The sequence below is a fragment of the Mirounga angustirostris genome, unplaced genomic scaffold (assembly GCF_029215605.1).
Source record: "Mirounga angustirostris isolate CCGP_5_RB_7025 unplaced genomic scaffold, mMirAng1.0.hap1 SCAF_4, whole genome shotgun sequence".
NCBI lineage: Eukaryota > Metazoa > Chordata > Mammalia > Carnivora > Phocidae > Mirounga > Mirounga angustirostris.
Window position 1 is genome coordinate 64986327 of NW_026991712.1, and position 26660 is coordinate 65012986.

Here is a 26660-nt window from a genome sequence, read left to right on the forward strand (position 1 = left end):
CTGAGACTCCAATTAGAATTGGAACTTTCCCAAGGCAGATATTATAATTTAAACAGACTTGTGTTTTAAAAGATCCTTCAGGTGGCCAAGTGGAGGATACAGTGGATTGGATAAGACTAGAGGATGAGAGATCAGTTAAAAGACTTGCTGTAATTGATGAGAGATGAGAGCCTGAACTGACCCACTGGCAGTGGGGATGTCAAGGAGAAGATGTTGGAGAGACAGTAAAAAGGCCAATCCAGACTCTCAGGTTATGAGTTGAGAGGCTGGATGGTGGTGCTACTAATTTGGAATAGGATACAGGAGTAATTACAGATGGGTAGAAAGGGAAGGAATTCCATTTGGGAATTCACATGTTGAATTTTGGGAGAGAGATGGAGTTCAGGAGAGGGTTTGGGATTGCAAGTTGAAGATCTGTGAATCCTAGGATGTGACTGAAATCATGGAAGTGGCTGAGATGGCCTAGGAAGAGAGTGTACGATGAGAGGACAGCTACATGCAATTTGGGAGAATGCCGACATTTAAGGAGCTGGCGGAAGAACAGAGACTTCCAAAATACTTTGAGGTATGGAAATTATGGAGGTGAGGTCACAGAAAACGAAGGATGAAAGTTTCAAATAAAAGGAAGTAATAAAGTCAAATGCTGTAGAAAGTTCAGGTAAAATGAATTTCTTTTTTCAAGTGTCCATTGGATTTAACAGCCACAATTTTGCAGCCACAATTTCAATGGATGGTGATGGTAAAGGTTAGATTATGAGAGGATTGAAGACCAATGAGGTAGTGAAGTCAAGACACCTTTGAAGTTTAGCTGAAAGGGAAGAAGGGAAGATAGCAGATACAGGATTTTGGGAGGGAGGGATGGATGGATGAATATATTTAGATCAATATTTTCAAACCGACTCGAGCCAGTGTCCTCTTTATAACCAATATATTCTACTCCCTGTACCCTACTAAAGTGATATTCATAGATAACTTACAGATTTTTAAAAAAACAATTTAATGCTCTCCCTACAATATGGAGGAGAAACAGAAGGGATTTATAATAAAGCCCATCAGGCACAACTAATCCAGCCAAAATATATGTAGAATCACTATGAACTCCATAGCTAGAAACACAGATACCAGTGGGCTATATTTCTATCTTAAAATCTTGAGCTGAGTTATCCTCAGTGATGTGATTTTCTAAAATGGGGAAACAACTCTCGGTTAAGTCTGAACAAAATAAAATGCAATCTTCCCCTGGTTTACGTACTAGTTGTATTTCTGGAGATAGCGTATATTTTTAAAAGATTTTATTATTTATTTGATAGAGGGAGAGAGAGAGAGAGAGAAAGAGATCACAAGCATGGGGGAAGGGTAGAGGGAGAAGACTCCCCACTGAGCAGAAAGCCCATGCAGGGCTCAATCCTGGGACCCTGGGACTCTGGGATCATGCCCTGAGCCCAAGGCAAATACTTAACTGACTGAGCTACCCAGGCGCCCTGGAAATAGTGTATTTTAAAACAGCAAAAAAAAAACCCTAACACCGTGTACTTGTGTTTGTAAGTTAAAAGTTGATTCTAGGCTTAAATAATTTCAGTTTTTTCACTTACATTACTGTCCGGTTGAAAGTTGAATGGAACTCAAGATAGTTCTTCCTTGTGCAGGACTGTTTTGAACATTACAAGAGTCTTCTGTTCCTAGAACTGGCACCCTAAATGCCAGTAATGACTTTCAATAACCAGATTCCCCTAAGATCTTGCAAATTCATTGTTCCCTTTAGGAGTGCCTGGATATACTAGGCCAGGAGAGAAGGGGAGGCTGAAAACAAAAACAAAAACAAGATATTATCCCTAATAATGTGGAAGGTGACAAAATTGAAACTGGAGGTAGAAAGCTTCGAATTAAAAAGAAGCACATACCTTCATATCTTCGTACATGTCATGTTTCCCACAGATGAGCAAGTCTTGCTTTAAGGATTTTGTGATCTTCTAGTAAATAATTTCTCTTGTTTAATGCCCTCTCTCTTAATCCGGAGTTCATATCCTTCATTTTGAACCCTCAGTTAATAGGCTCATTTGTTGTAAATGAGTGCTAAAATTTGAACACTATGTGAAAGATGACCTTTTGAAGAGAAAGCAGTACTTTTATCATCACAGGCCAAAAATGTTGCAAATTTCAGAGAAGGTGTAGTTTCCTATGTTGCTGTAACAAATTACCACAAACTCTGGATTAAAACAATACAAACTTAATATCCTAAACTTCTGGAAGTCAGAAGTTCAAAGAGAGGGGCGCCTGGGTGGCTCAGTCGGTTAAGTGGCTGCCTTCGGCCCAGGTCACGATCCCAGAGTCCTGGGATCAAGTCCCACATTGGGCTCCTTGCTCGGCAGGGAACCTGCTTCTCCCTCTCTCTCCCTCTGCTTGTGCTCTGTCAAATAAATAAAATCTTAAAAAAAAAAAAGAATTTCCCTGAGATAAAATCTGAGAGGAGAATCCATTTTCTTGATTTGTTTCTTAAATTTTTTTTTTGGTTGGTTCATGACCTCTTTCTCCATTTTCAAAGCTAACAGTATAGCATCTCCAAATCTGTCAGGCTCTCCTGCTCCCCTCTTCCACTCTTAAGGACTTTTATGATTACATTGGGTCCTCCTGGATAATCCAACCTAATATCCCCATGTCAAGATCTTTAATTTAATCACAACTGCAAAGTCCCTTTTGCCATTAAGGTATTATATTCATAGGTTCTGGGAACTAGAACATGGATATCTTTGGATGGGCCATTATTCTAGCTACTACAAAAGAGTAGAGCAAAGAATATTGGTTTGAAATAGGGACACTTAAAATTTTTTTAAGTTTTTATTTAAATTCCAGTTAGTTAACATACAGTGTAATATTAGTTTCAGGTATACAATACAGTCATTCAACATTTCCATATGACACCTGGTGCTCATCACAAGTGCCCTCCTTGGGGCTCCTGGGTGGCTCAGTTGTTAAGCGTCTGCCTTCAGCTCAGGTCATGATCCCAGGGTCCTGGGATCAAGCCCCCACATCGGGCTCCCTCCCTGCTTGGTGGGAAGCCTGCTTCTCCCTTTCCCACTCCCCTTGCTTGTGTCCCCTCTCTCGCTGTGTCTCTCTCTGTCACATAAATAAATAAAATATTTAAAAAACAAACAAACAAAAAACAAGTGCCCTCCTTAATCCCCATCACCTATTTAACCCATCCCCCCACCCACCTCCTGAATAGGCACAATTTAAAATATTTTTTTCTCTTACAGTTTTTTTCTTGCAGATCAACCACTCATTTTTACCTTTAAAAGCCAAACTAAGAATTCTATAGCTGCTTATGACAGTATGATTTCTATTTATAATTTCCATCAAACTTAAAATAGTATCCTAAATGTAGAGATTACCAAAATACATTGGTGGTGGGGAGAGGTTGAAACAGATATTTATGTATCCAAGATATAATCCTAAACCTGATTTTTGTTCTCAGATTGAGCACATAATATATGGTTTCATCATTTCTGCCAAAGCATGTTTATTTAGCGTTATCAATACTGGGGCAAGTTTTATATAACATGCTATTTCTTTTTATTTTCAGCTCATTTTTAAATTTTTATTTCATTTTTAATGATTTTAAAGATTTTATTTATTTATTTGACAGACAGAGAGAGCATGAGCACAGGCAGGGAGGGAGGGGCAGAGAAAGAGGGAGAAGCAGGGAGCCCAACACGGGACTCAATCCCAGGAGCCTGAGATCATGACCTGAGCCGAAGGCAGACACTTAACCGACTGAGCCACCCAGGTGCCCCTCCAGGTCATTTTTTTAAATTAAAAAAATAAAATAAACAAGAATTTATGCTTTAAAAAAGTCAAATAATACAAAAATACATAGAGTAAAAAGTTAAAGCCTGCCCTGCCCCCATCTCATCCCTCCCTCCAAAGTAAAACACTGCTAAACAGTTTGGTATGCAGTCCATAGACCATTTTCTTTCTTTCTTTTTTTTTTTTTTTAAAGATTTTATTTTTATTTATTTGACAGAGACAGAGACAGCAAGAGCAGGAACACAAGCAGGCGGAGTGGGAGAGGGAGAAGCAGGCTTCCCGCTGAGCCGGGAGCCCGATGTGGGACTCGATCCCAGGACCCTGGGATCATGACCTGAGCCGAAGGCATTAGCTTAACCAACTGAGCCACCCAGGCGCCCCCATAGACCATTTTCTATAATGTTAGACACTTACCCACATACACATACACCCTGAGACCTTACGTACATAGATAACATATTAATCATACAATTCTGCTACCAGCTCTTTGCTCTACACCATCCTACAGTACATCTATACTATGCTGGTAGTTGAATGCTCATGGATTTTAGGGTAGTAAAGTGATTGGGAACTTGGTTTCTAATTCAAATCTTGGTTCTGCCTCTATAGGCCCTTGAACAAATTAACCTTTTGGTGCCTTATTTTTCTCATTTATAAAGTGGGTGATGGGGCTCAGTCGTTGAGCATCTGCCTTCGGCTCAGGTCGTGATCCCAGGGTCACGGGATGGAGCCCCACATCAGGCTCCCTGCTCGGCGGGAAGCCTGCTTCTCCCTCTCCCACTCCCCCTGCTTGTGTTCCCTCTCTCACTGTGTCTGTCAAATAAATAAATAAAATCTTTTCTAAAAAAATAAAGTGGATGAAAATAATAGTACCTACCTCATAGGATTGTTACAATTATACAAGTTGTGCATATTATCTAAGATGAATGCATGTGAAACACCTAAAAGGGCCCAGTGGCGTAACAGCTATTTAATGGCATTGTCTTAATATTACACTATTTTTACTGCTGTAATTGTTCCTGATGAGAACCAACTGGGGTTTTAATGAAATATAACATTATAAGCATTGAAGTACATCTTTTTTGCTTGCATTGAATTACAGTATTTTTAAAGAAGATTTTATTTATTTTAGAGAGAGAGAGAGACGGCACAAGCGGGAGAGACAGAGGGAAAGATAATCTCAAGCAGACTCCCCTCTGAGTGTGGAGTCTGACGAGGGTCTTGATCCCAGAACCCCAAGATCATGACCCAAGCCGAAACCAAGAGTTGGACACTCAAACGACTGCACCACCCAGGCACCCCAAATTACAGTATATTAAGATAAAATGTCTGTCATAGGCTATGCACATCTTCATGGGTTTTGCTTAGTATTGCTTTCCAAAAGGATTATACCAGTTTCAGTACTAACATCAAGGAATTATTCAAAGTTTGTTGACAGAATTTAGAAATATTTTGCTACCTTAGTAGTCATAAAATGGTATTTCAAATTTATGCTTTTTTAAAAGACTATTTATTTATTTGACAGAGAGAGATGAGCCAAGCAGGGGGAATTGCAGGCAGAGGGAGAGGGGAGAAGCAGGCTCCCTGCAGAGCAGGGAAACCCAACGTGGGGCTCAATCCCAGGACCCTGGGATCATGACCGGAGCAGAAGGCAGATGCCCAACCGATTGAGCCACCTAGGCACCCCTAATTTATATTTTTATGAACACATTTATTCATGAGCTTATTATTTGCCTTTGTTTATTCATTGTATACTGATGTATTGCTATTCTAGGGACTGGGATTCTACAATAAATAGAACAAAAATCTATTTATGGCAATGATACATATGGCTCTATTAAAAGTATAGTCTCTCAGGTACTATATTAAGCCCGCAAAAGCTTTTCAAACAACATAAGCAAACCTTGGGAGTATTTGGCCTTTCTGGAGAATAAGTTGGTATAGTCATGGGAAGGATGAGCATGGTGCACTTTACTGCTCATTTATTTAATAATAATGAAGCAATTTATTTAAAGATTTGGAGTAAGAAAGTAAATCAGTATATACCTTCAAAATAATTTTTCTAGGGTTACTTGGCTGGCTCAGTTGGAGGAGCATGCGACTCTTGACCTCAGAGTTGTGAGTTTGAGCCCCATGTTGGGTTCGTAGAGATTACTTAAAAAAAATAAATTAAAAAAATATTTTAAAAATCATTTTTATAATTAAAAATAGGAATATATTTGTCATGGAGTAGAAAGAAAACTTTACATGAGTTTTTAAGATAAAACAGTTTTTAAAGAAATTTCTAACACTTGTCCTCCATCATTTTCCCCTTGGTTTTCAATCCCCTATACCTCAGTGGAAAAACCTGAGAAACTTTAACAGACTATTCAAAACAACTCTCGGGGATTGAGAAGTGTGATAATGAGAAGAACATCCCTTTGAGTGTTTTCAGTTTGGGGTGATTACAAATAAAACCACTATAAACATTAGTTTTCCAAAGTGTCTGTTCTATTTGCATTTCTACCAGCAATGCATGAAAGTTATATTTGCTCAGCATCTTCTCCTTTACCGACACTTGTATAGTCAGTCTTCCCCCTCCTCCTAATAGCTGTGTGATAGTATCTCACTGTGGTTTTGATTTGCATTTCTCTAATGATCAATGATGTGGAGCGTCTTTTCATGTGGCTTATTTGCCATTTGTCTATCTTTTTTTGTGAAATGTCTGCTCTAATCTTTTGCTCATTTTTTCATTGCTTCCCCCCACCTCATAGCTGTTTTGAGAGCTCTTTATAATACTCGGAATAAAAACTCTTTTAAAATGTATATTTTGCTAAAAAAAAAAAAAAGCCCAGCTCTCAATTACATTCAAGTGTGTATTCAAATGACTGTGAACCCCTTTCAAAATCTAAAATACCTGCCTTCGAGCTCTAAAAAAGTACTCTGTGTAAAAAGCCTAATATATAGGAGAAACTCTGCTTCCTATTAGAATATAAGTAAGTTGAGTAATGTATGACTCAGGAGTAAATCAGAAATCAGTTTTCAAATGACATTACTTTCTCAATTAGGTTAAAAATAAAGTGAACGAGCAACACAATAACGAATGATATAAAAGGTGTTTTACCTTCCCAGAACCCTTATCTTGAGAAAAAGGAACTATAAAAAGGCGTTTTAAGTTTTCAAAGTAGTGCATGCAAGCTCTTCAATTCACATTTGCACCTGCATCTCTGATTTGCAAAAATTGATGCGTAAAATTTCAAAATAGCAAAATGTAAGTCTGTTATAATATTAACATGTGGTTTAGTGCTCTATGCAGTAGAGCATGTTACGTTGCAAATTTGGATCCTTTACCATGTCTAATTGTTACTGTAATTTACTTTACTGTTACTTGATTCCAGCAGTTCGTAGTTTTACACTTGAAACTTCTAAAGTAGTTAGAACTGCTGGAAACTCCTTCCATGCAGTTCTCCCCTCCTCCCGTCTCTCCTGCGAGGGAAGGTCACCTTCTATAGTTGACTACCATACTGATTTATCTGGGCAAAATTTCCAGTTCGCTCCTGTCTTCCCGCATTGTTCTTCTGGATCCGGGTTCAATTATTTCCCGTACAGCGAGCTAAGGGATTAAGCACTGCGAAGACTGGACGCAGACTTGGCTTATTTCCTTTTTCTGTGCCAAGCACGACTCCAGCTAAAAACTTTTCTCACCTGTCACTCCCGCTCATTCTCGATATTCGGTTTCCTACCACAGTGTTCGCTAGTCCAGTAGCTCTGATGTCTGGGCAAAAAATAGCTCACATTTTTGCTTAAACAATAACGGCCGCGCAAATTTTATGGTTAGATTTGTCTCAAATCGGAAGACCGCGCCCCCTAACTAACAAGGCGGGATGCACACGAGGAGTTAGGAATGGAGGAGCTGTGGCTGAAAGGAGGGTGCGGGGACTTGCCTTGGCGAGGCCGCCCAACCCCCAAGGACCGTGTCCGCGAACCCCGGGAAGTTTGGACTCGCGCCGCAGCTTCCGGACCCGCCTCTAAGCGAGCACCGGAACTCGCTTTCCCAGCAGGCCCCGCGCAGTGCGGCGCTCGGCGCGCTCCGGGTCCTGTCAAGGCAAGACCCGCGAGCCCGCCCTGCGGCCCCACCCCCTGACTCCCAGCTCCTTCCACGACTCCCGCGAGTTCCAGTCCCGACTTCCAGCCCCCCAGCCCCGCCCTCAGTCGCGCGCGCTCTCCCCGCCCCGCCCTCGTCCCCCCGCGTGCGGCCGCTACAGCCAATGAGGTTCGGGGCCGCGTGCGCAGATTCAAACGGCGGCTCTTGAGGGAGGCTGGGCGCGAGATTCGGCGGTGCGGACAAAACCCTGCAGGAGGCTGCGAGCCCTGCAGAGCTGCTCGCTGCGGGGTGAGGGCGGGGGTCGGCGCCCGCCGCAGAGCTGAGCTGGGACCACTGAGTAGAGGCTGAGAGGCGGCGGGAGGGGCCGGCGGAGGGCGGGAGCGCGCCTGCTGACATGTTGGGGGCATCCCTGACCGGGCCGGACCGGGGCTAGGAGCGGCGCTGCGGGCCGGGGGCGGGTCGCGGTCCGCCCCTCCGTCCTACCCTGCCGGGGACGTGCGTTCCACTCTCGGTCGCCTCGGAGAGGGAGCGAGGGAAGCGGCTGGAGGGTCGGGAACAAGGAGCATTCGCTTGAGGCTGGAGGAGGCTTAACTGCGTCCCCGCCCAGCCCGCGCCTATGCGGTACTTGAAGGATGGCGAAGAGGTCGCGCAGGTGGGTGACATCCCTTTCACTCAGGCCTGTTGGCACTGTCCCGGCTCAGATTCTTTTCCCTGTCCCAGTGCTTCCCCATCAGGCCCTCCCCAGCTGGGGCAGAGGTTTTCCTTCCCGCAGCCCCACAGCCTCTTCGGCCCGGCTGGCCCGATCGCAGCCGTGACGTGTGGAGAGTTGGGGACCACTGTGTTTAAGGCGCAGAAAGTGAGTAACAAATGCCCAGATTGATCTAAGGAGTTGATTTTCCCAACAGCGCACGTCCAGACTTCAGTCTCTCACAGCCTCCTCTTGGAGTTTCTTGCCAGGTAAATCTGCGCTTTCAGGGAGTACCCCACGCACATAAAAGTGCTCATGTGCAGCCCGGACGGCTTGAAAATGGTGTCCGGAGAGATTCTTTTCTTCTGAATTACTGTATCAGTTAAACTCTGATAAACCTGCGCTGGGACCCCTCTGCCATCTTTGCTACCTTGACAGGTAGAGAAAATCCTCTGAGGAATAGCTGAGGAGAGAGGACCTTTTTGATGTTTTCCGTGATTACCGTTCCCATGTTCTCAGCTTTATGTATATATTTTTAGTATCTTCTGCTGGGAAGTTGTTACACTGTTACTACCCTAGCTTGATCTTAAAACAATGTTTGATTCACTGAATATTTTTAGTTCCCGTGTTTGGCTCTGTCTGTAACTAAGTGTTGCCCAGAGAGGTAGGGCATAATTTTTGTTGGAAAACTGGCTAGGAGGAATTTACTCATCTAATTTTTATTTATACGTTACTATAGTAGCTACACCTAAGTTGTGTGTAGTAACCACTTAGATGACAAAAAACGAGGTTGTCTTTTGTCAGTAGTATTAAATAAACCTGAAAAGATGTTTGGCAGGATTTCCAAGTGGTTTTGTTTATCTAGGTTCACAGCCTTAAAGTCATAACTAGAGATGTATTTCTTAAGTTGAAATTTAGTACTAGGATTCATTCATTGCAGATTCAGATGGAACAAATATACACTCACATAAACCCACCTCTCTACAACAGGGTTTTCAACCTTATCACTACTGATACATGGATTAGATAATTCTCAGTAGTGGGGGGCTGCCCTATGCTTTGTAGTATGTTTAATAGCATCCCTGGCCTCTGTCCAGTAGATGCCAGTAACACCATTTCTCTGAGTTGTGACAATCAAATGTTTCCAGACATTACCAAATGTGTGTTGAGGGGGGTAGAATCACCCAGGTGAGAATCTCTGCTCTAATTAACTTCCTAATCTTCAAAAAAGATAGATATTAAAACTCCTATAATTATAATTACTGAGGTACTGGCTTAGGCCTTGTGGATTTTTAAATATACAAAACTTTTAAAATAAAATAATTTCATTAAGCAAAGTGACAAGTGACTATGTCAACTCAAAAACAGAAGTTTGTTTATATTCATTGTGTGGCATTATCTACCTATCAGTACTGATGTTAATCTTATTTGAAAGAGTGTCTTAGCTAATGCTACCATCATCATTTAGATATGGTTAGACGTGGATACTTGAATGTTAGAACCCTGTCCTCCAATTGATTTTGTCTGTTCATTTCATAGTTTTTGTATGCTTCATAATAGTAGACTAAGAAAGGAGAAGTAATTTAATGACTAATTTGCCTGTGTACGTTATTTTCTTTTATTCACAATACTGTGAGCATTGAGATCTGAACATTGATGTACTGTTCACTTTCGTTCCTTGTCAGCTGTATGAATTAAAATGTATTATAGAATGATTTAAAAAATCATAAGGCTGGAGTAATTAAATGCGGTGGGGTGAAGCTGTGCTCCCTATGGGAGTATAGAGGTAGAGAATGTGGTGAGAAGTTATCACATCTAAATGGTGTATTTCTTGGGGTCTTCTTACTTAAATGTGTTTCATGCTCTAAATTATATTTCTTGTATATGAAAATATGTCTTATTTATCTTAGAAGATAATAGAATGTGAAATGTTTTGAAGCTGAAATTATTGGGCAAAGTCTGGTCTCATGCCTTTTGGTTAAATGTCTTAATAATAAATATGAACCTAATTTATAGTTGAGAAAGGAAATAATTTGGTCAATTTAAGATCTCTACTATACGACTACGTATTTGAGTGAAAACTATAGTTTGCTATATAAAAGTTTTGCATAAGACTATGGGCATAAATCCTGTAATATACTTTTTTCTGTATGATATGAAAAAAAAGTAAAAAAAAAAAAAAAACCTGTTACCTTAGGTCGAAACAACTGGAGGATGTTGGCTCTTTTGATTTTTGTTTAAGATAGCTGTAGTATCTCTGATCTAGATTTACATAAAGGAAAAGGCTCATTTAGTGTTGTGACTTTAAATAGTTTTAGATCTCACTGGGGGTTTTAATGATATAATTTATAGGCAATACCAAAATTGGTATATGTTATTAACATGTATTTGATTTTTAAGCATATTTATGTATTGAGTAATTAATTTTAGTTTTTAAAAGCTAGATCTACCCTTAAAAATAAACTTTAAAGAATGTCATTTAGAAGCTAGAAGACATATTTAAGTAGTAACAGATTCAGGTATTTACACTTGGTGAACTGCACTAAACTGGAAAGGTAAAAGCCAGCTTTTGCATTGGAAAATGTTTTTTAGTGGGTTATGTGTGTGTATGGGAAGCAATTTTACTGTTATTTCCAGCAAAATGAGTGTTATGGGTGAAAGAATACTGAAAATGAACTGATTTTTTAAGCAGCTGTGTCATTAATTAGCAATATTGTTTTAGAAAAGCAAGTAAACTCTATATCCCAGTTTTTAAGTCTGTTGTTCTAGGGGTTTGGATTTTAGGGTCTGTAAAGTAACTTCCAGATTTAATGTATATCCTGTTTTGAATCCTTTTGTAATCATCTTTGCTCATTTAAAAATATACACACTAATGGAATAAAATAGAAAAGTTCAGTCATCATTTTTGTTTATCAGTAGGTAGGTAGAATTCCCTTCAGAACTTATTTCAGTATTACTATTAATACTGGTCAAATGAAGTCAAATTTGTCTTACTATAATGATGCTAGTTTGCAGTCCAGGTTTGGAAATAAAATATTCATGTGTGCAGTACATAATATTACCACCGGGTGGCCTGATTTCACTTTTTTAACTCAACCTGGTAAGTTTTCATACCTTGAATTTGATTGGATTTAAGAAAATATAGAATTACCCTGTCAAGACAGTTTATTTTTTTTTTTAAGATTTTATTTATTTATTTGACAGAGAGAGACACAGTGAGAGAAGGAACACAAGCAGAGGGAGTGGGAGAGGGAGAAGCAGGCTTCCCACCAAGCAGGGAGGGAGCCCGATGTGGGGCTTGATCCCAGGACCCTGGGACCATGACCTGAGCCGAAGGCAGATGCTTAATGACTGAGCCTCCCAGGCGCCCCAACCCAGTTTAAAATAAAGATGTAATTTTGGATTTTGATAAAAATTTCAGATTTGATGATTTATGACTCAAAATACGATCAAGTTGAAGTAATTTTATTAGAGCAAATTTGATAGAACTATTGATATTTCTTTAATTTTGAACCAGTGATTCTTTTCAAATAAAAGTAAATTTTTAAAAATTCTCAAATTCTTCCTTTCAGTACCTCATTTCACTCTAAAAATTAGTATCCTTTAAAAATTGAACTTCTCCCTAAATGTTTTATCTTAATATAGTCAAGTATGAATAGTTTGTGTATTATTTCACAGGGTAAGTTATGACCGTAACATCCTATTAGCTCTCACCCATTGTAAAGTTTCTCTTAACCATTTTCCTGGCCTAATGAGTCATAGTACTTGTGTGTGTGTGTGTGTGTGTGTACATGCTTCATTTGGCTGTTTCATAATCACCCTAAACACTTTGTTCATTCATAATCTAAAAAAAAAACCTTTTCATTTGAATGTAGTGCTAGTTTACATATCAGACAGTTATAGAATAAATATTTTCTTTGACTTAAAAAAATAAAATTGGCAGAGTAATTCTGGTAACCAAGTCCTGGATGAAGATTCAGAAACCAAATTCCTTTTCTATTTTTTGCTTTGTCTCTGGAGAAATAATTTTACCTATTTTTGTTGTCTTCTAGATCAGTCATCTTAGGCTAAAAATGACTGACTTCTGTAGTAAGGAGTTGATTTTATTTAGTTATTATATATTATCATCACTGCTACAATATAAAAATGCTAAACGATGATATTAAAAAGCAGATAAATAGAACAGATTTGTTTTGATGGTGTCTAACCATTATTAAGCAGTGGTGAAAGTAGAATATTGGTGAGATTACGTGTGGGGTTTTATCCCTTCTCTTTTTTATTGGCAAATTGTACACATTCTCAGGCATCTTTCTATTGTAGCTAATGATATTGATAATTTTCTAGGATCTTATTCTGTCACACTTATTTAAAAGTTATATCATTCTTTCAACAATTACTTAACCAATATAGAAATAACTTATGCTAAAACTAAGAAGTGGCTAGGTGGATAGACTCCAGGAAAGTCCCAGTGGTAGAGAGATGATTCTAAGAATTCTACTTTAATCCTCCCTCACATTCACCCACTCAAAAAACCCAGCTTCCTGAACATTGACTGGGCTGTATAACTCTCTGAAACTGATGACCATGCTGATGCAAAACAGAGAATGAAACCTCATGTAGAAATAGAAATTTCTCACAAACCAAGTATGTAGTTAAAAACTAAGGCCAAATTTTAAAGTTGAACAAGTTTTCAGGAAAATGACTCCTTGGAAACTGGTCTTTTGACCAAAGTAACGTCTTTGGACTCCTACCCTTAAGTTAAAATAATCTGATAACCTACAGTGAATTTTGTACAGATTGGACTTGATGTAGATATTTTTTTTGAACACTCAAGATTTATATAGGCAAGTCCCCGAATTAAACATTTTTTGATCTAGAAATAATCTAATTTTTAAAAGCAGTGTCAAATATGCTGTTGTGAAAGCTGTTGGGATCTGAGGGGTGGGAGAAAGGGGGGAACCTGTGAAAAGCACAACTGAGGGCTGTTTGGGATGGCAGGAAGTGGTAATGTTGCTGGGGACAGTTCCAGGAAAGGTTAGGCAATATTAGTAGACACCCGAAAGAACCCCTTCTGTACTGAATATTTTGTTTGTTTCAGCAGGTTATGCTTCTTAAAATTCTACCACTTGGATGTGCATTTGGATTTTGAAAGTCCTTTTTATTTATTTATTTATTTATTTTTATTTTTTATTTTTTTAAAGATTTTATTTATTTATTTGACAGAGAGAGACACAGCGAGAGAGGGAACGGAAGCAGGGGGAGTGGGAGAGGGAGAGGGAGAAGCAGGCTTCCCTCCAAGCAGGGAGCCCGATGCGGGGCTCGATCCCAGGACCCTGGGATCATGACCTGAGCTGAAGGCAGACGCTTAACGACTGAGCCACCCAGGCGCCCCTTGAAAGTCCTTTTTAATAAATGAGAATGCCTTTCCCCTTCTCCTAGAGGTATTTTCATTTGTTAAAAAAAAAAGTTTTCTCTCTCATATCCACTTGAGATCAGCTGTATTGAGGGAGGTGGAAGTTTTCATTGGGTTGGAAGGGAATGAGGTAATTTTGGAATACAGAGTACTTGGAGGAGGTAAAAGAGTAAGGAAGATCATTCACTGATCATTAATTTTACAAATATTACAGGTACTGTGCTTGGTGCTGAGAGGTATCAGATATGGTCTTTGCATTCCTGAACTTACTATTTGGTTGGAAAGGTTGGCCTGTGTGATGAGCATTAAAAAAGAAGGGTAGATGCCATGAGTACATACAAATTGGACAGAAAGCCTCAATATGGTGTTTTTCTGATTTGGTAGCCTTCTTAGAAATTTATTAAGTCACTGGATCCTGAACCATCTCCATTTTAACTATTGAATCTTGGCTAATCAGGTGGATATTTCTGATAGCTGAAGATGGCAGCAAATAACAGGTATTTCTTTAAACTTGTGTCTTTATTTTCAGATTAATTCAACAAAACAAGCATAGAACTGGCAGATTATTGTTACAAATAGACACTGGCTTTAGGGAGAGAGCATTGGAATGTTGAAATGCATTGAACTGAAGCAGATAGATAGTTACATAGGTAGGGGAGTTGGGGATCTTGGTGTCTTGCTTGGTCAGATATGAAGAACTTTGGTCCGGGGCCGGGGGTGGGGGGGGTGGGGGGGCTCGCACCAGGCTGGCTCAGTTGGTAGAACATGTGATTCTTGATCTCTGGGTCACGAGTTCAACCTTCACATTGGACATGAAGCCTTCTTAAAAAAAAAAAAAAAAGAATTTTGGTCCTATAGAATTGACAAATCAAGGGAAATCAGAAGTTCCTGCAAAGGATCTATAGACAGTATATATTAAATCTAGGCCTTCATTTTTCAGTTTTGTAAGAATTAAACTATATGTAGATATTGGGAACTACCCACATGTTCTTAAATATATTACATTAAAGTTAAATCATCAAACTTTAGCTATTTGAAATCAGAGTGAATTTTTGGAAAAGAGTTGAATCTAGTAAAGCAGAAATAATCTTGAATATTGTTGGGCAGTCAGCCTACGCACATAATACTAATATTGAGCTACCTCTCTGTGCCATGAGGTGTTTTATATGTTTTTTCATTTAATTTTATCCTTGAAGCACTATAAGGTAGGTGGTATTATCCTTATTTCACAAACAGGTAAACTAAAGCCCTAAGAGGTTAATATATCCACGATGCAAAATAAGTAGTTCAGTTATAACTAGAACCTTGTTCGGATTTATACTTCAAGTTTGTCTTTGGTATCTTCCAGCTTCTTAGTATCCTCTTCCCTATTTTTCTAGTATGTGGTAGTATACTGGTTAAATAGTGAATTTTGGAGTTCAGTCATGCTACATTTGGTGTAACTGTAGGCAAGAAGTTAACTTTTCTAAGTCAAAGTCTCCCTTTTCTGTAAAGTGGGAATAGTAATATTTCCCTCTTGGGGTTGTTGTGGGGTTTTAAGACAGAAATTTCAGAGACTACCTAATGTCTGGTACTTAGAAAGTTTAAATAAATATTTGCTCTTATTATTTTCAGATGCTCATGACTGTATTCAGTCCTCTAGCTACCCAAAATCCTCTAATTCAGTTTATCATAAAGACCCGCCCTCTTTTCTGAGGCTTCATGTTCTCATGGCTTTAACTGTTTTCTCTATGCTGGTGATTGCCAAAACTGTGTGTCTACCCTAGGCCTCTTAACCTGAGCAGAAGATCCATGTGCCCTGGTGCCTTCCTAGATCTGCTCTGCCCAATAGAATAGCCATTCCCCACATGTTGCTATTGAGCTCTTAAAATGTGGTTAGTCTGAATTGCAATGCACTCTAACTATAAAATACACACTAGATTTTGAAGACTTTAGTAAGTAAAAAAGGAATGTAAACTAGTTCATGATTATGTTGAGTATGTGTTGAAGTAGTAATTTTTTAATATATTGGGTTAAATAATTTACATTATTTTGACCTGTTTCTATTTTTAAAATGTGGCTACTAGGAAATTACATATGTGGCTGTGTTATATTTCTATTGACAGTGCTGTTCAAGATATATTCACTTGTATATTTCTCAAGTGCCTTTAAATCAGCTAGTCCAAAACTGCCTACTCTCCCCATTCTCTTCTCCCTCTCAAAGTTCTGTTTTTCCTTCTATTCTGTATCTCAGTGGATAGCTCTGTTTATGCTCCTAAAGTCAGAGAAGTTTTGGAGGCATCCTTGATTGCTTGCAAAATCCTTTTGTTTCTACCTTTTTAATAACTCTGTTTCACATGCTTCTTTCCATTGCCACTGTTATTACCTTAGTTGGTTTATTCTTTTATGGTTTCTTGATTTTTGTTACATTTAGATCTCTTCTACTCAAGGGTATAAAAAGATGGAATTCTATCCTATTTTTTTAATAGTACTATTACAGTTTCAGTTTTTAAAATGTAAGATAGTTGCTTCATCTGACGTTTTTTATTTTAAAGTAAGACTCAAGCTTTATGTATAATAGCCACCCTGTGTCTTATTGAAAAGTCCATCTTTACCCCACTGATTTGATATGTTACTGTTAAAATTTACCAAATTCCCATTTGGGTGTGGTTTTTTTTTTTAATGTTCTGTTCTCTTCCATTGACCTGTGTATCTGTTCATATGCCAGTACTGTTCTGTTTTATTTATTGTTTCTCTACAGTATGTCTTCATACTGGGTAGTGCTAATTGTTTATTTTTCCATATGAACTATAGAATCAGCATGTCTAAGTCCCTCTGAAATCTTATTTATTTTTTTATTTTTTTATTTTAAAGATTTTATTTATTTATTTGAGAGAGAGAGAGAGCACATGGGGTGGGGGGCAGAGGGAGAAGCAGACTCCCTGCTGAGCAGGGAGCCCGATGTGGGACTCGATCCCGGGACTCCAGGATCATGACCTGAGCTGAAGGCAGTTGCTCAACCAACTGAGCCACCCAGGCACCCAATCTTTTTTATTTTTAAAGATTTTATTTATTTATTAGAGAGAGAGGGAGGGAGAGTGAGCACACAAGCAAGGGAAATGGCAGGCAGAAGGAGAGGGAGCCCAATGTGGGATTTTATCCCAGGACCCTGGGATCATGACCTGAGCTGAAGGCAGATGCTTAACTGACTGAGCCACCCAGGCAACCCTCCCTCTGAAAATCATTATTCATTAAATTTATGAATTAGGGGTGCCTGGGTGGCTCAGTCGGTTAAGTGTCCCACTCTTGATCTCGGCTCAGGTCTTGATCCCATGGTCATGAGTTCGAGTCCTGCATTGGACTTCACATTGGGTGTGGAGCCTACTTTAAAAAAAAATAAAAAATTTATGAATTAATAAAAATCTTTAAAAAAAAATGGGGCGCCTGGGTGGCTCAGTTGGTTAAGCGACTGCCTTCAGCTCAGGTCATGATCCTGGAGTCCCTGGATCGAGTCCCGCATCAGGCTCCCTGCTCAGCAAGGAGCCTGCTTCTCCCTCTAACCCTCCCCTCTCTCATGTACTCTCTCTCTCTCATTCTCGCTCTCTCAAATAAATAAATAAAAATCTTTAAATAAAAAAAAATTTATGAATTAATTTAGGGAGAATGGACATCTGTAATATTGTTTTCCTATCCAGGAATGGGGTCTGAGTGTTTTTCCATTTATTCAAGTCTAATGTATCTTATAATAGTGTTTCATTGTTTACTATGCCTTGATCTTATATATTCAAATTATTTTCACATATTTTAATTTTGTTGTTGGTAATGCTGATGAATCATTTCTTCCATTGTTTCTTTTAACTAGATGTGACTGTGTTTTGTATTTCACCCTTAACATTGTTACTTGGGTTATTGTAAAAGATTAGTAATTGGTCTTCCTTCCTCCATTTCTCCACATTCCTGCCAGTGATTTTTCCAAAACACGAGGTGTCTTTCCCTTACTTAAAGCCCTTTAACTCTTTAGGATAAAGGTCAAATAAAGAATAAAAGTCAAACTCTTTAGCATGACATAGAGGTTATCACTTGACCCCTGGTGGCGTATCATTTCTCTGGTGTCAGTAAGAACTATAGCTATTCTCAATTGTATGACTCTTAATTTTTTATATTTTGAATAATCTAACTTGATGTATGTTAGTCTGAGTGGCTTCTTCAGTCATACCTGTATACAAAGTTTCAAAGATTGAATTCACAAATTTACATAAAACTCTTGATTTCACAATTGTGGGTTTTTATTTTTTTTTAGTGAGGATGAGGATGATGACCTTCAGTATGCTGATCATGATTATGAAGTACCACAACAGAAAGGATTGAAGAAACTCTGGAACAGAGTAAAATGGACAAGAGATGAGGTAATTATGTGATCAGGTTTATTAATTTCATACTTGTATTTACTTGTTAATAATAATATTTAATAAAGATATTAAAAGATATTGAAAAGCAAAACCTGAGAAAAGTTATTCATCAACTAATGTGCACATATTTTTCTTCCACCAGAGGTGTGAACAGTGGTTTGATGTTGAGACTGAGAGAAACAGTAGAGTAAATGGGAGAGCTTGTATTATAGTGGCTTGTCCTTCTATAGATGGCTGTCAGATATGACAGGAAAGAATTGGAGAGTTATCTATATTTAGGGATAGAGGAATAGGTGGGGGAGGAAAGCTTTCTAATTTTCATTCCTGTTTTAATAGGATGATAAGTTAAAGAAGTTGGTTGAACAACACGGAACTGATGATTGGACTCTAATTGCTAGTCATCTTCAAGTGAGTAAACTATTATCTTCTATTTCTTTTTTTTTTTTTTTAAAGATTTTATTTATTTATTCATGAGAGATAGAGAGAGAGAGGCAGAGGCAGAGGGAGAAACAGGCTCCCCGCAGAGCAGGGAGCCCGATGTGGGACTCGATCCCAGGACCCTGGGATCATGACCTGAGCCGAAGGCAGACGCTTAACCGACTGAGCCACCCAGGCATCCCTATTATCTTCTATTTCTAACATGGATGATATAGGTCATTGGATTAAATTTGCTGTTTTTCAGAAATGTGTCTTCATTATTTATTTATTTTTTTTATTTTTATTTTTTTTTAAAGATTTTATTTATTTATTTATCTGAGAGAGAGAGAGAGAGAAACAGCATGAGAGGGGATAGGGTCAGAGGGAGAAGCAGGCTCCCCGCTGAGCCGGGAGCCCGATGTGGGACTCGATCCCAGGACTCCGGGATCATGACCTGAGCCGAAGGCAGTCGCTTAACCAGCTGAGCCACCCAGGCGCCCTGTGTCTTCATTATTTTAGACTTAGGTTTCCTTTCTAAAAACATTTCTGTTGTTCTGATCTTCCTATAGTGGTCAAAGGTCAGAAAGTCTGATTTTCTAATAATTTATACAGGGGCCTAAAAAGATTACTAATCTAAAATGAAAATGATGCTAAGTTTGGTTAGGGCTTTATAAATATTTGTTGATAAACATTAAAACATTTGAAAGAAGTTAAATACACTGAAATCTTTTGGCAGCTGATCAATAAAATCAGAAAAAGATCTGTTGAAAAGTTTGTCATTTAATGTTTGCATTTTAAGGTGTTACTGATTTTTAAAAGAATTATACTTAATTGTTCATCATACTATTCACATACTATTCATTAGTATGTAATTTTATAATTTACAAAGTGTTTTCACATACATTCCTTTTGTTCCTTACTACATTAAAGGTAGTGAGGCAAAATATTCATTTTTGAATTTCTGTTTTGACTACCATGGGTTTCAGAAACCAGGTTACCTATGTTCTTTCTAAATTGTTATGATGCTTTTCAACATAACCTGAAAATTGAGACCAGATAATGGAAAGAGCATAAGTTTTGGAGTCAGTCTATATTCAGGTGTCAGCTCTATTAGCTGTTTGGTCTTAGAAAAATTACTTAACTTTTTTGATTTTCAGCTTCCTTATCTACAATATGTAAATAATAGTACTGTTTTCGTAGTATTTGTTGTGAGAATTAGAAATAACATATATAGGATTTTGGCACATTTCCTGACATTTAGCAGGTGTTCAATAAATGGAAACTAAATTAGAAAAGTTATTTATATTAGCTTTATCAGTTTAACTTCAATGAAATAGCAGCAAATGAAGAGAACAGAGAAATGTTACAGTGACATGCAGGAACTGCCTGATTATTTTGAAGAAAATGATAGCCTTAAAATGGATCAGCATTGATGGTTAGAAGCCATAAATGAAAATCAGCTTAAACATAATTTGAAATCCACCAGGCACAGAGACAGCCACTGGTAAACAACATTATCCATAATCCTATATATGAACTAATATTTTTGTAAACTCTGAATCAGTCGTGAAGTTAAGTGTTTTGTTGTTATTATTATGTATTATTATTATATGTAAGAGTTACTAGGTCATGAATTGACTAAGGCTTCATTTGTTAATGATTTTTGGAATTTGAGATGTTTCTACATAAGGCTTTCTTATCCTGGTAAATTCATTTTCCTTTTAAGCTTCAACACTTAAATAATTTAACTGATATGTCATGCACATCTTTCATATAGATATATTTAGTTTTTTTCTTGATAACTTGGAGTTCATCATTTATAAAAATCCTTTAAATACCATGCAGTGGTCTAGTAATGCCTTTAGGGGTTTTTAAGTATTGCTGTACTATATGAATTCAGATCGCTATGCTATTTGGGTTCATATGTCTGCTTTGTATAGTTTTCTGTCTACTCCCTTTTATTCCTCAATCTTAGATACATTTCTTTATGGCAGTATCTGTGTTAAATAGCTTTGCATTTTGCTATGTTGTAAGGTGCACTGCAGAGACACATACTTATAAATTAAAATAATATAGATAGTCTAAGCTCTGCCAAAGGCTTTAATTTAAGAATGAATCGAGACATAGGCATGTAAGATAAATATTACAGTTTAAGGCCTTTCTTTTTTTTTTTAATTTGAGAGTGAGGGCACGCATGAGTTTCAGGGAGGGTCAGAGGGAGAGGGAGAAGCAGATTCCTTGCTGAGCAGCGAGCCCTAGAACAGGGGCAGATCCCAGGACTCTGAGATCACGACCTGAGCCGAAGGCAGACACTTAACTGACTGGGCCACCCAGGTGCCCCAATAAATACTACAGTTTAAAGAATTTTTTTTTTAAAGATTTTATTTATTTATTTGAGAGAGAGCACAGAGGGAGTGTGCACTCAGGTAATGACACTCAGCCCAAATGTACCATGGGGACATGAGCTAGGAGAGGTCTGTAGCAAGTGAGTCCAGGATAAGAGCCCAGCAGAGGGATGAAGGGAGAAGGAGCTTCAGAGGGACTCCAAAAGCCACTTCTGACATTTGCCCATGATCAGCCTGCTTGAGTCCACCTTCCCACCTAACCCCACATTTCTATTTTTTTTAAAGATTTTATTTATTTGAGAGAGAGAATGAGGGAGAGAATAAGCAGGGGGAGGGGCCGAGGAAGAGGGAGAAGCAGAAGCAGACTCCCCGCTGAGCAGGAAGCCCGATGATACGGGATTACATCCCAGGACCCTGGGATCATGACCTGAACTGAAGGCAGATGCTTAACCGACTGAGTCACCCAGACACACCCCCAGTTTAAAGAATGATATTGAATACATTATTCTTGAAGACTTTCTTCTTGAGTTTAGGCTGATTTGCTTTCTGGAAGACAAAATATCAAAAATTATTCAATAACAAAATTAATTCTTTCAGGATCATTCGGATTTTCAATACAGTGTTACATGAATTATTCAATAATAAAATCATCAATTCTTTCAGAATCGTTCGGATTTTCAGTGCCAGCATCGATGGCAGAAAGTTTTAAATCCAGAATTGATAAAGGGTCCTTGGACTAAAGAAGAAGATCAGAGGGTAACATGTTCATATTCTTTATTCCGACTGTGTAGGTGGGCTGGCTTTTTTTCTTCCTAATATATTGTTTTGTCACAAAGAATATGTTTAAATCACATGATTTTGTTCTTTGGGTGCTGCTTGTAGAAGAATTGAAAGGTGAGTGTCTGGAAATGTAGTTTTTCTGAATTGAGTCAAACCAAGTATAATATACATAGCTTTTTCTTTCTGAGAGTTTGGTTTACAGGAGGAAAAATGCTGTCAGCTAAGTCATCTTATTTAGAGCTTAAGTTAGCAACATTTAGGGTATAGCTTCTTGTTGAAAATTGAGTTAACATTTTAAAAACAATTTAAATTTTTATTTTATCTGATAACATGATATGTAAGAAAGTCATTCTTAACTATCCCTCTTGACCTGTAATGAGCCCCCAAATAAGGTAGATACCAGAGCATCGTGTTTCTAAAGGGTTGGATGATTTAAAAACTAAGGTAATTCTTTGTGTTATAAAAGTCTGAGAATAGGAATATTGCTGCCCTCCACTAGGAATTGCCCTTTAGTTCATGTTCTTTATGGCAGAAACGTTAATGTAGTTGGGGAATTAGAGCATGTTTCTTCCCACTCAAAAAAAAAAAACGTTCACCAGGCTCAGAACTGATCTGCTTTACTTGATGGTCAGTGATAGGTTTTACAATGTGTGATCTGTATCCTTTTAGTGTGAGAAAGGAAGAAATGAAGACAGTAAATTTGTAGATCCTTCCTGCTTCCAAACTGATTTATTTGGCTTTCAGCTGAAGCTTTTTTTTAAAAAAAGATACAGGAGTAGAAAATCTATAAGTCTCAACATCTTTACTGTTGTTTTAAATTAATTTTCAATGAAAACAATTTAACTTACAATTCACTTTAATTAGCACCTTGTATTTTGATTAAGTTTGTACTTTTGTACTTGGCAAATGATGAATATGAGAAAAATTGTTGTGGTTTGGATTTAATGCATTAAAAAATAGTATTCTTATGTTTCAAAATTCTGTCAAGGTAATTTGTAAGGTAATTAAAAGGTAATTAAAGGTAATTAAAACCTTTTTTTTAATTGAGGTATAACTGACATGTAACACTGTATTAGTTTCAGGTGTACCACATAATGATTCGCTATTTGTATATATTGCTAAATGATCACAACAATGAGTCTAGTTAACATCTGTCACCATATATAGCTGCAAAAATTTTTTTCTTGTGATGAGAATTTTTAAGATCTCTCTAAGCAGCTTTCAGATGTGCATTACAGTATTGTTAACTATAGTCACCATGCTGTACATTACATCCCCATGAATTATTTATTTTTAAAAAGATAGTGCTTTTTTAAACTTTGTTTTTCTGTTTCTTAGGTTATTGAATTAGTTCAGAAATATGGGCCAAAAAGATGGTCTTTAATTGCAAAACATTTGAAAGGAAGAATAGGCAAGCAGTGTAGAGAAAGATGGCATAATCATCTGAATCCTGAGGTAAAGAAATCTTCCTGGACAGAAGAAGAGGACCGGATCATCTATGAAGCACATAAGCGGTTGGGAAATCGTTGGGCAGAAATTGCCAAACTACTTCCTGGAAGGTGCTTATATAAATGTATATACATTTTCCTGTACTTAAACTTGATCTTTATTAAGTTACTTTTAAATATGTTTGCAAGTATCCCAATGACTTTTATTTATAATTGAAATTTAGACAGGCATTCCTTTGGGCCTATTTATAATAAATTCTGTGTAAAGGATAGAATTATTTTTTAATGAAATATTTTATAGCAGTAATTTGTGCAGTAAAATGCTAAGTCTTTAGATTATGTGAACAGTTAATATAATCCACAGATTGTTCACATATCAATGCCAGTCAGACAGACCTTCTTTGTACAAACCTGGTTGGAATGGAATCTAAATTGAAGAGATTTCTTTCATATTGGATTCTATGTATAAGACCAGAGAATAGCAAATATATGGGCTGAAATAAACTATGGAAGTTCATGAGAGAAAATGCAATTCTTAATTATGGTATTATTCAAATCATGGAAGTAGTGTATATGTATCCATGTGGCTAAAATCCAGAATTTCCCTCAGGGAAAGCGATACGCCCCTGTATACTATAGGTATACTGTAAGTATACTATAAGTATGTATTGCTCTGGTTCAAATGTTTCCTGATTGTCTGTAGTACGGTAGACCAGCAACCTTGGGAAAATCCATACCTCACTCAGAGGTCTGCATGTTTTTTTATTGCTGTAGTCTCTGTATGGTACTTCATAGTTTATAAAATGCTTTTACCTATATACTTAATTTTCATATACTAATGAAATATTAAAAGCAAATAATGCTGTCTTTTTTTATAGGTAAGGAAATTAAAGCATCGTGTTTTTTACTGAATCAGGTTTAGGAACTTCTGATGTTTTCAGTCTTTTATATATCTTTTTACTGTCCATTTAAGTTAGCCTTAATATAAAGTGCCTTAACGCTTTATGTATGTAGTCGATGCTCAGTAAATGTTTGTATATTTTATGAAGGGTGGAATTTATACTACAAGTAATTGTGGGTTGAAGGTTCCCATTTTTATAAAAGGAACTTTAGGTAAAAAGGGAGCCAGTGAACTCTTTCCAACTTAGGTATTCTAATTAGTGAAAAAATATTGGGATTCTCTAATTTTTGGTTTGTTTTTCTTGACCATGTTTGTTCCTGGCTTTTAGCCTTTGCCCTCTCTATGCCTTTATCTGGAATGCTCTTTTTTTCTTTTCTTGTACGGCAGGTTCATTCTTGTCATTCATTCTTAGCTTCACTGTCACCTCACAGAGGCCTTCCTGGACCACCTATCAAATTACCCTAGTTACTCACTTTTCTTATCCTACTTTAATGATCTGCATTGCACTGATGTTTTTCTTTGCTTTTTTCCAACTGAAGTGTTTTTGACATGTAATATTATATTATTTTCAGGTATACAACATGGTGATTTAACATTTATATACATTTTTAAGTGCTCACCAAGCTAAACCTAGCTACCATCTGTCACCATACAAAATTGTTACATATTATTAACTATATTCCCTATGCTGTACATTTTATCCCCATGTCTTATTTATTTTATAGCTGGAAGTTTGTACTTTTAATCTCCTTCCCCTATTTTGCCCAGCCCTCAACCTCCCTCCCCTTTGGCAACCACAAAATTGTTCTTAGTATCCATGAGTCTATTTCTGTTCTGTTTGTTTTGTTTTTTAGATTCCACAGATAAGTGAAATTCTATGGTATATATCTTTATCTGACTTTTTTCACTTAGCAAAATACCATCTAGGTCCATCCATGTTGTTGTAAATGAAAAGATTTCATTCTTTTTTATGGCTGAGTAATATTCCATGGCATGCATATACCACATCTTATTTTTCTATTCATCTATCAGTGGCCACTTGGGTTGGCTCCATATTTTGGCTGTAAATAATGCTGCAATGAACATGGGTGTGCATATATCTTTGTATTAGTGTTTTTGTTTTTTTCAGATAAATTTCCAGAAATGGAATTACTGGATCATATGGTAGTTTTACTTTTAATTTTTTGAGGAACCTTCATACTGTTTTCCGTGGTGGCTGTACCTTTTTGCATTCCCACCAAGAGTTCATGAGGGTTCTTTTTTCTCCACATCCTTGCCAACACTTTTTTTTGGTATTTTTTGATAGTAGCCATTCTAACCTGCATGGGGTGATAGGTCATTGTGGTTTTGATTTGCCTTTCCCTGATGATTAGTGATGATTAGTGAGCATCTTTTTAAGTGTATAAGCCATTTATATTCCTTCTTTGGAGAAATGTCTGTTCATGTTCTCTCCTCATTTTTTGATTTTTTTTTTATATTAAGTTGTATGAGTTCTTTATATATTTTGGATGTTAACCCCTATTGTTTATATCATTTGCAAATATCTCCTCCTATTCAGTAGGTTTTGTTTTGTGGATGGTTTTCTTCACTGTGTAAAAGCTTTTTAGTTTGATGTAGTGCTTTTTGTTTTTGTTGCCCTTGTCTGACAGGTTCAAGAAAGTACTACTTAGACCAATGTCCAAGTGCTAACTGCCTGTTTTCTTTGAGTAGTTTTGTGGTCTCTGGTCTTATATTTAAGTCTTTAATCTATCTTGAGTTTATTTTTGTATATTGTATAAGAAAGTGGTCCAGTTTTATCCTTTCATGTAGTTGTCCTGTTTTCCCAGCACCCTTTATTGGTAAGACTGTCTTCTCCCCATTGTATGTTCTTACCTCATTTGTTAAAGATTAACTGACTGTATAAGCGTGGGTTTATTTCTGGACTCTATTCTCTTCCTTTGACCTATGTTTCTTTTGTATCATTACCATACTGTTTTGATTACTATCACTTTGTAGTATAGTTTGAAATCTGGGAGTGTGATACTTCAGCTTTGTTCTTCTCTCTCAAGATTGCTTTGGTTATTTGGGGCCTTTTGTGGTTCTGTACAAATTTTAGGATTATTTGTTCTAGCTCTATGAAAAATGCTATTGGTATTTTCGTAGGGATTGCATTGAATCTGTAGATCGCTTTTTGTAGTATGTACATTTTAATAATTCTTCCAGTCTATAAGCATAGTATGTATTTCCATTTATTTGTGCTGTCTTAAGTTTCTTTAATCAGTGTCTTACCGTTTTCAGAATATAGGTCTTTCACCTCCCTGATAAATTTATTCCTAGGTATTATATTCTATTTGATGTGATTGTGAATGGTATTGTTTTCTTAATTTCTTTTTGATAGCTTGTTATTAGTGTA

The 26660-nt window shown here is 37.4% G+C and overlaps 1 protein-coding gene across 3 annotated transcripts in view; it reads left to right on the plus strand.

The window, feature by feature from the left end:
- The first annotated feature begins 8110 nt into the window (after window positions 1-8110).
- MYBL1 (MYB proto-oncogene like 1) overlaps window positions 8111-26660 on the plus strand; it is a 39329-nt gene continuing 20779 nt past the window's right edge. For 2 of the 3 annotated variants that reach the window (XM_045896461.2, XM_045896462.2), the window contains exons 1-5: window positions 8112-8540; window positions 18269-18374; window positions 18714-18785; window positions 21803-21895; window positions 23258-23478. In XM_045896461.2, coding sequence (XP_045752417.1) covers window positions 8521-8540; window positions 18269-18374; window positions 18714-18785; window positions 21803-21895; window positions 23258-23478 — 512 coding nt within the window. In that variant the 5' untranslated portion in view covers window positions 8112-8520. Of the gene's footprint in view, window positions 8541-18268; window positions 18375-18713; window positions 18786-21802; window positions 21896-23257; window positions 23479-26660 lie in introns of all 3 variants that reach the window. The other variant, XM_054512583.2, reaches the window with a different exon arrangement.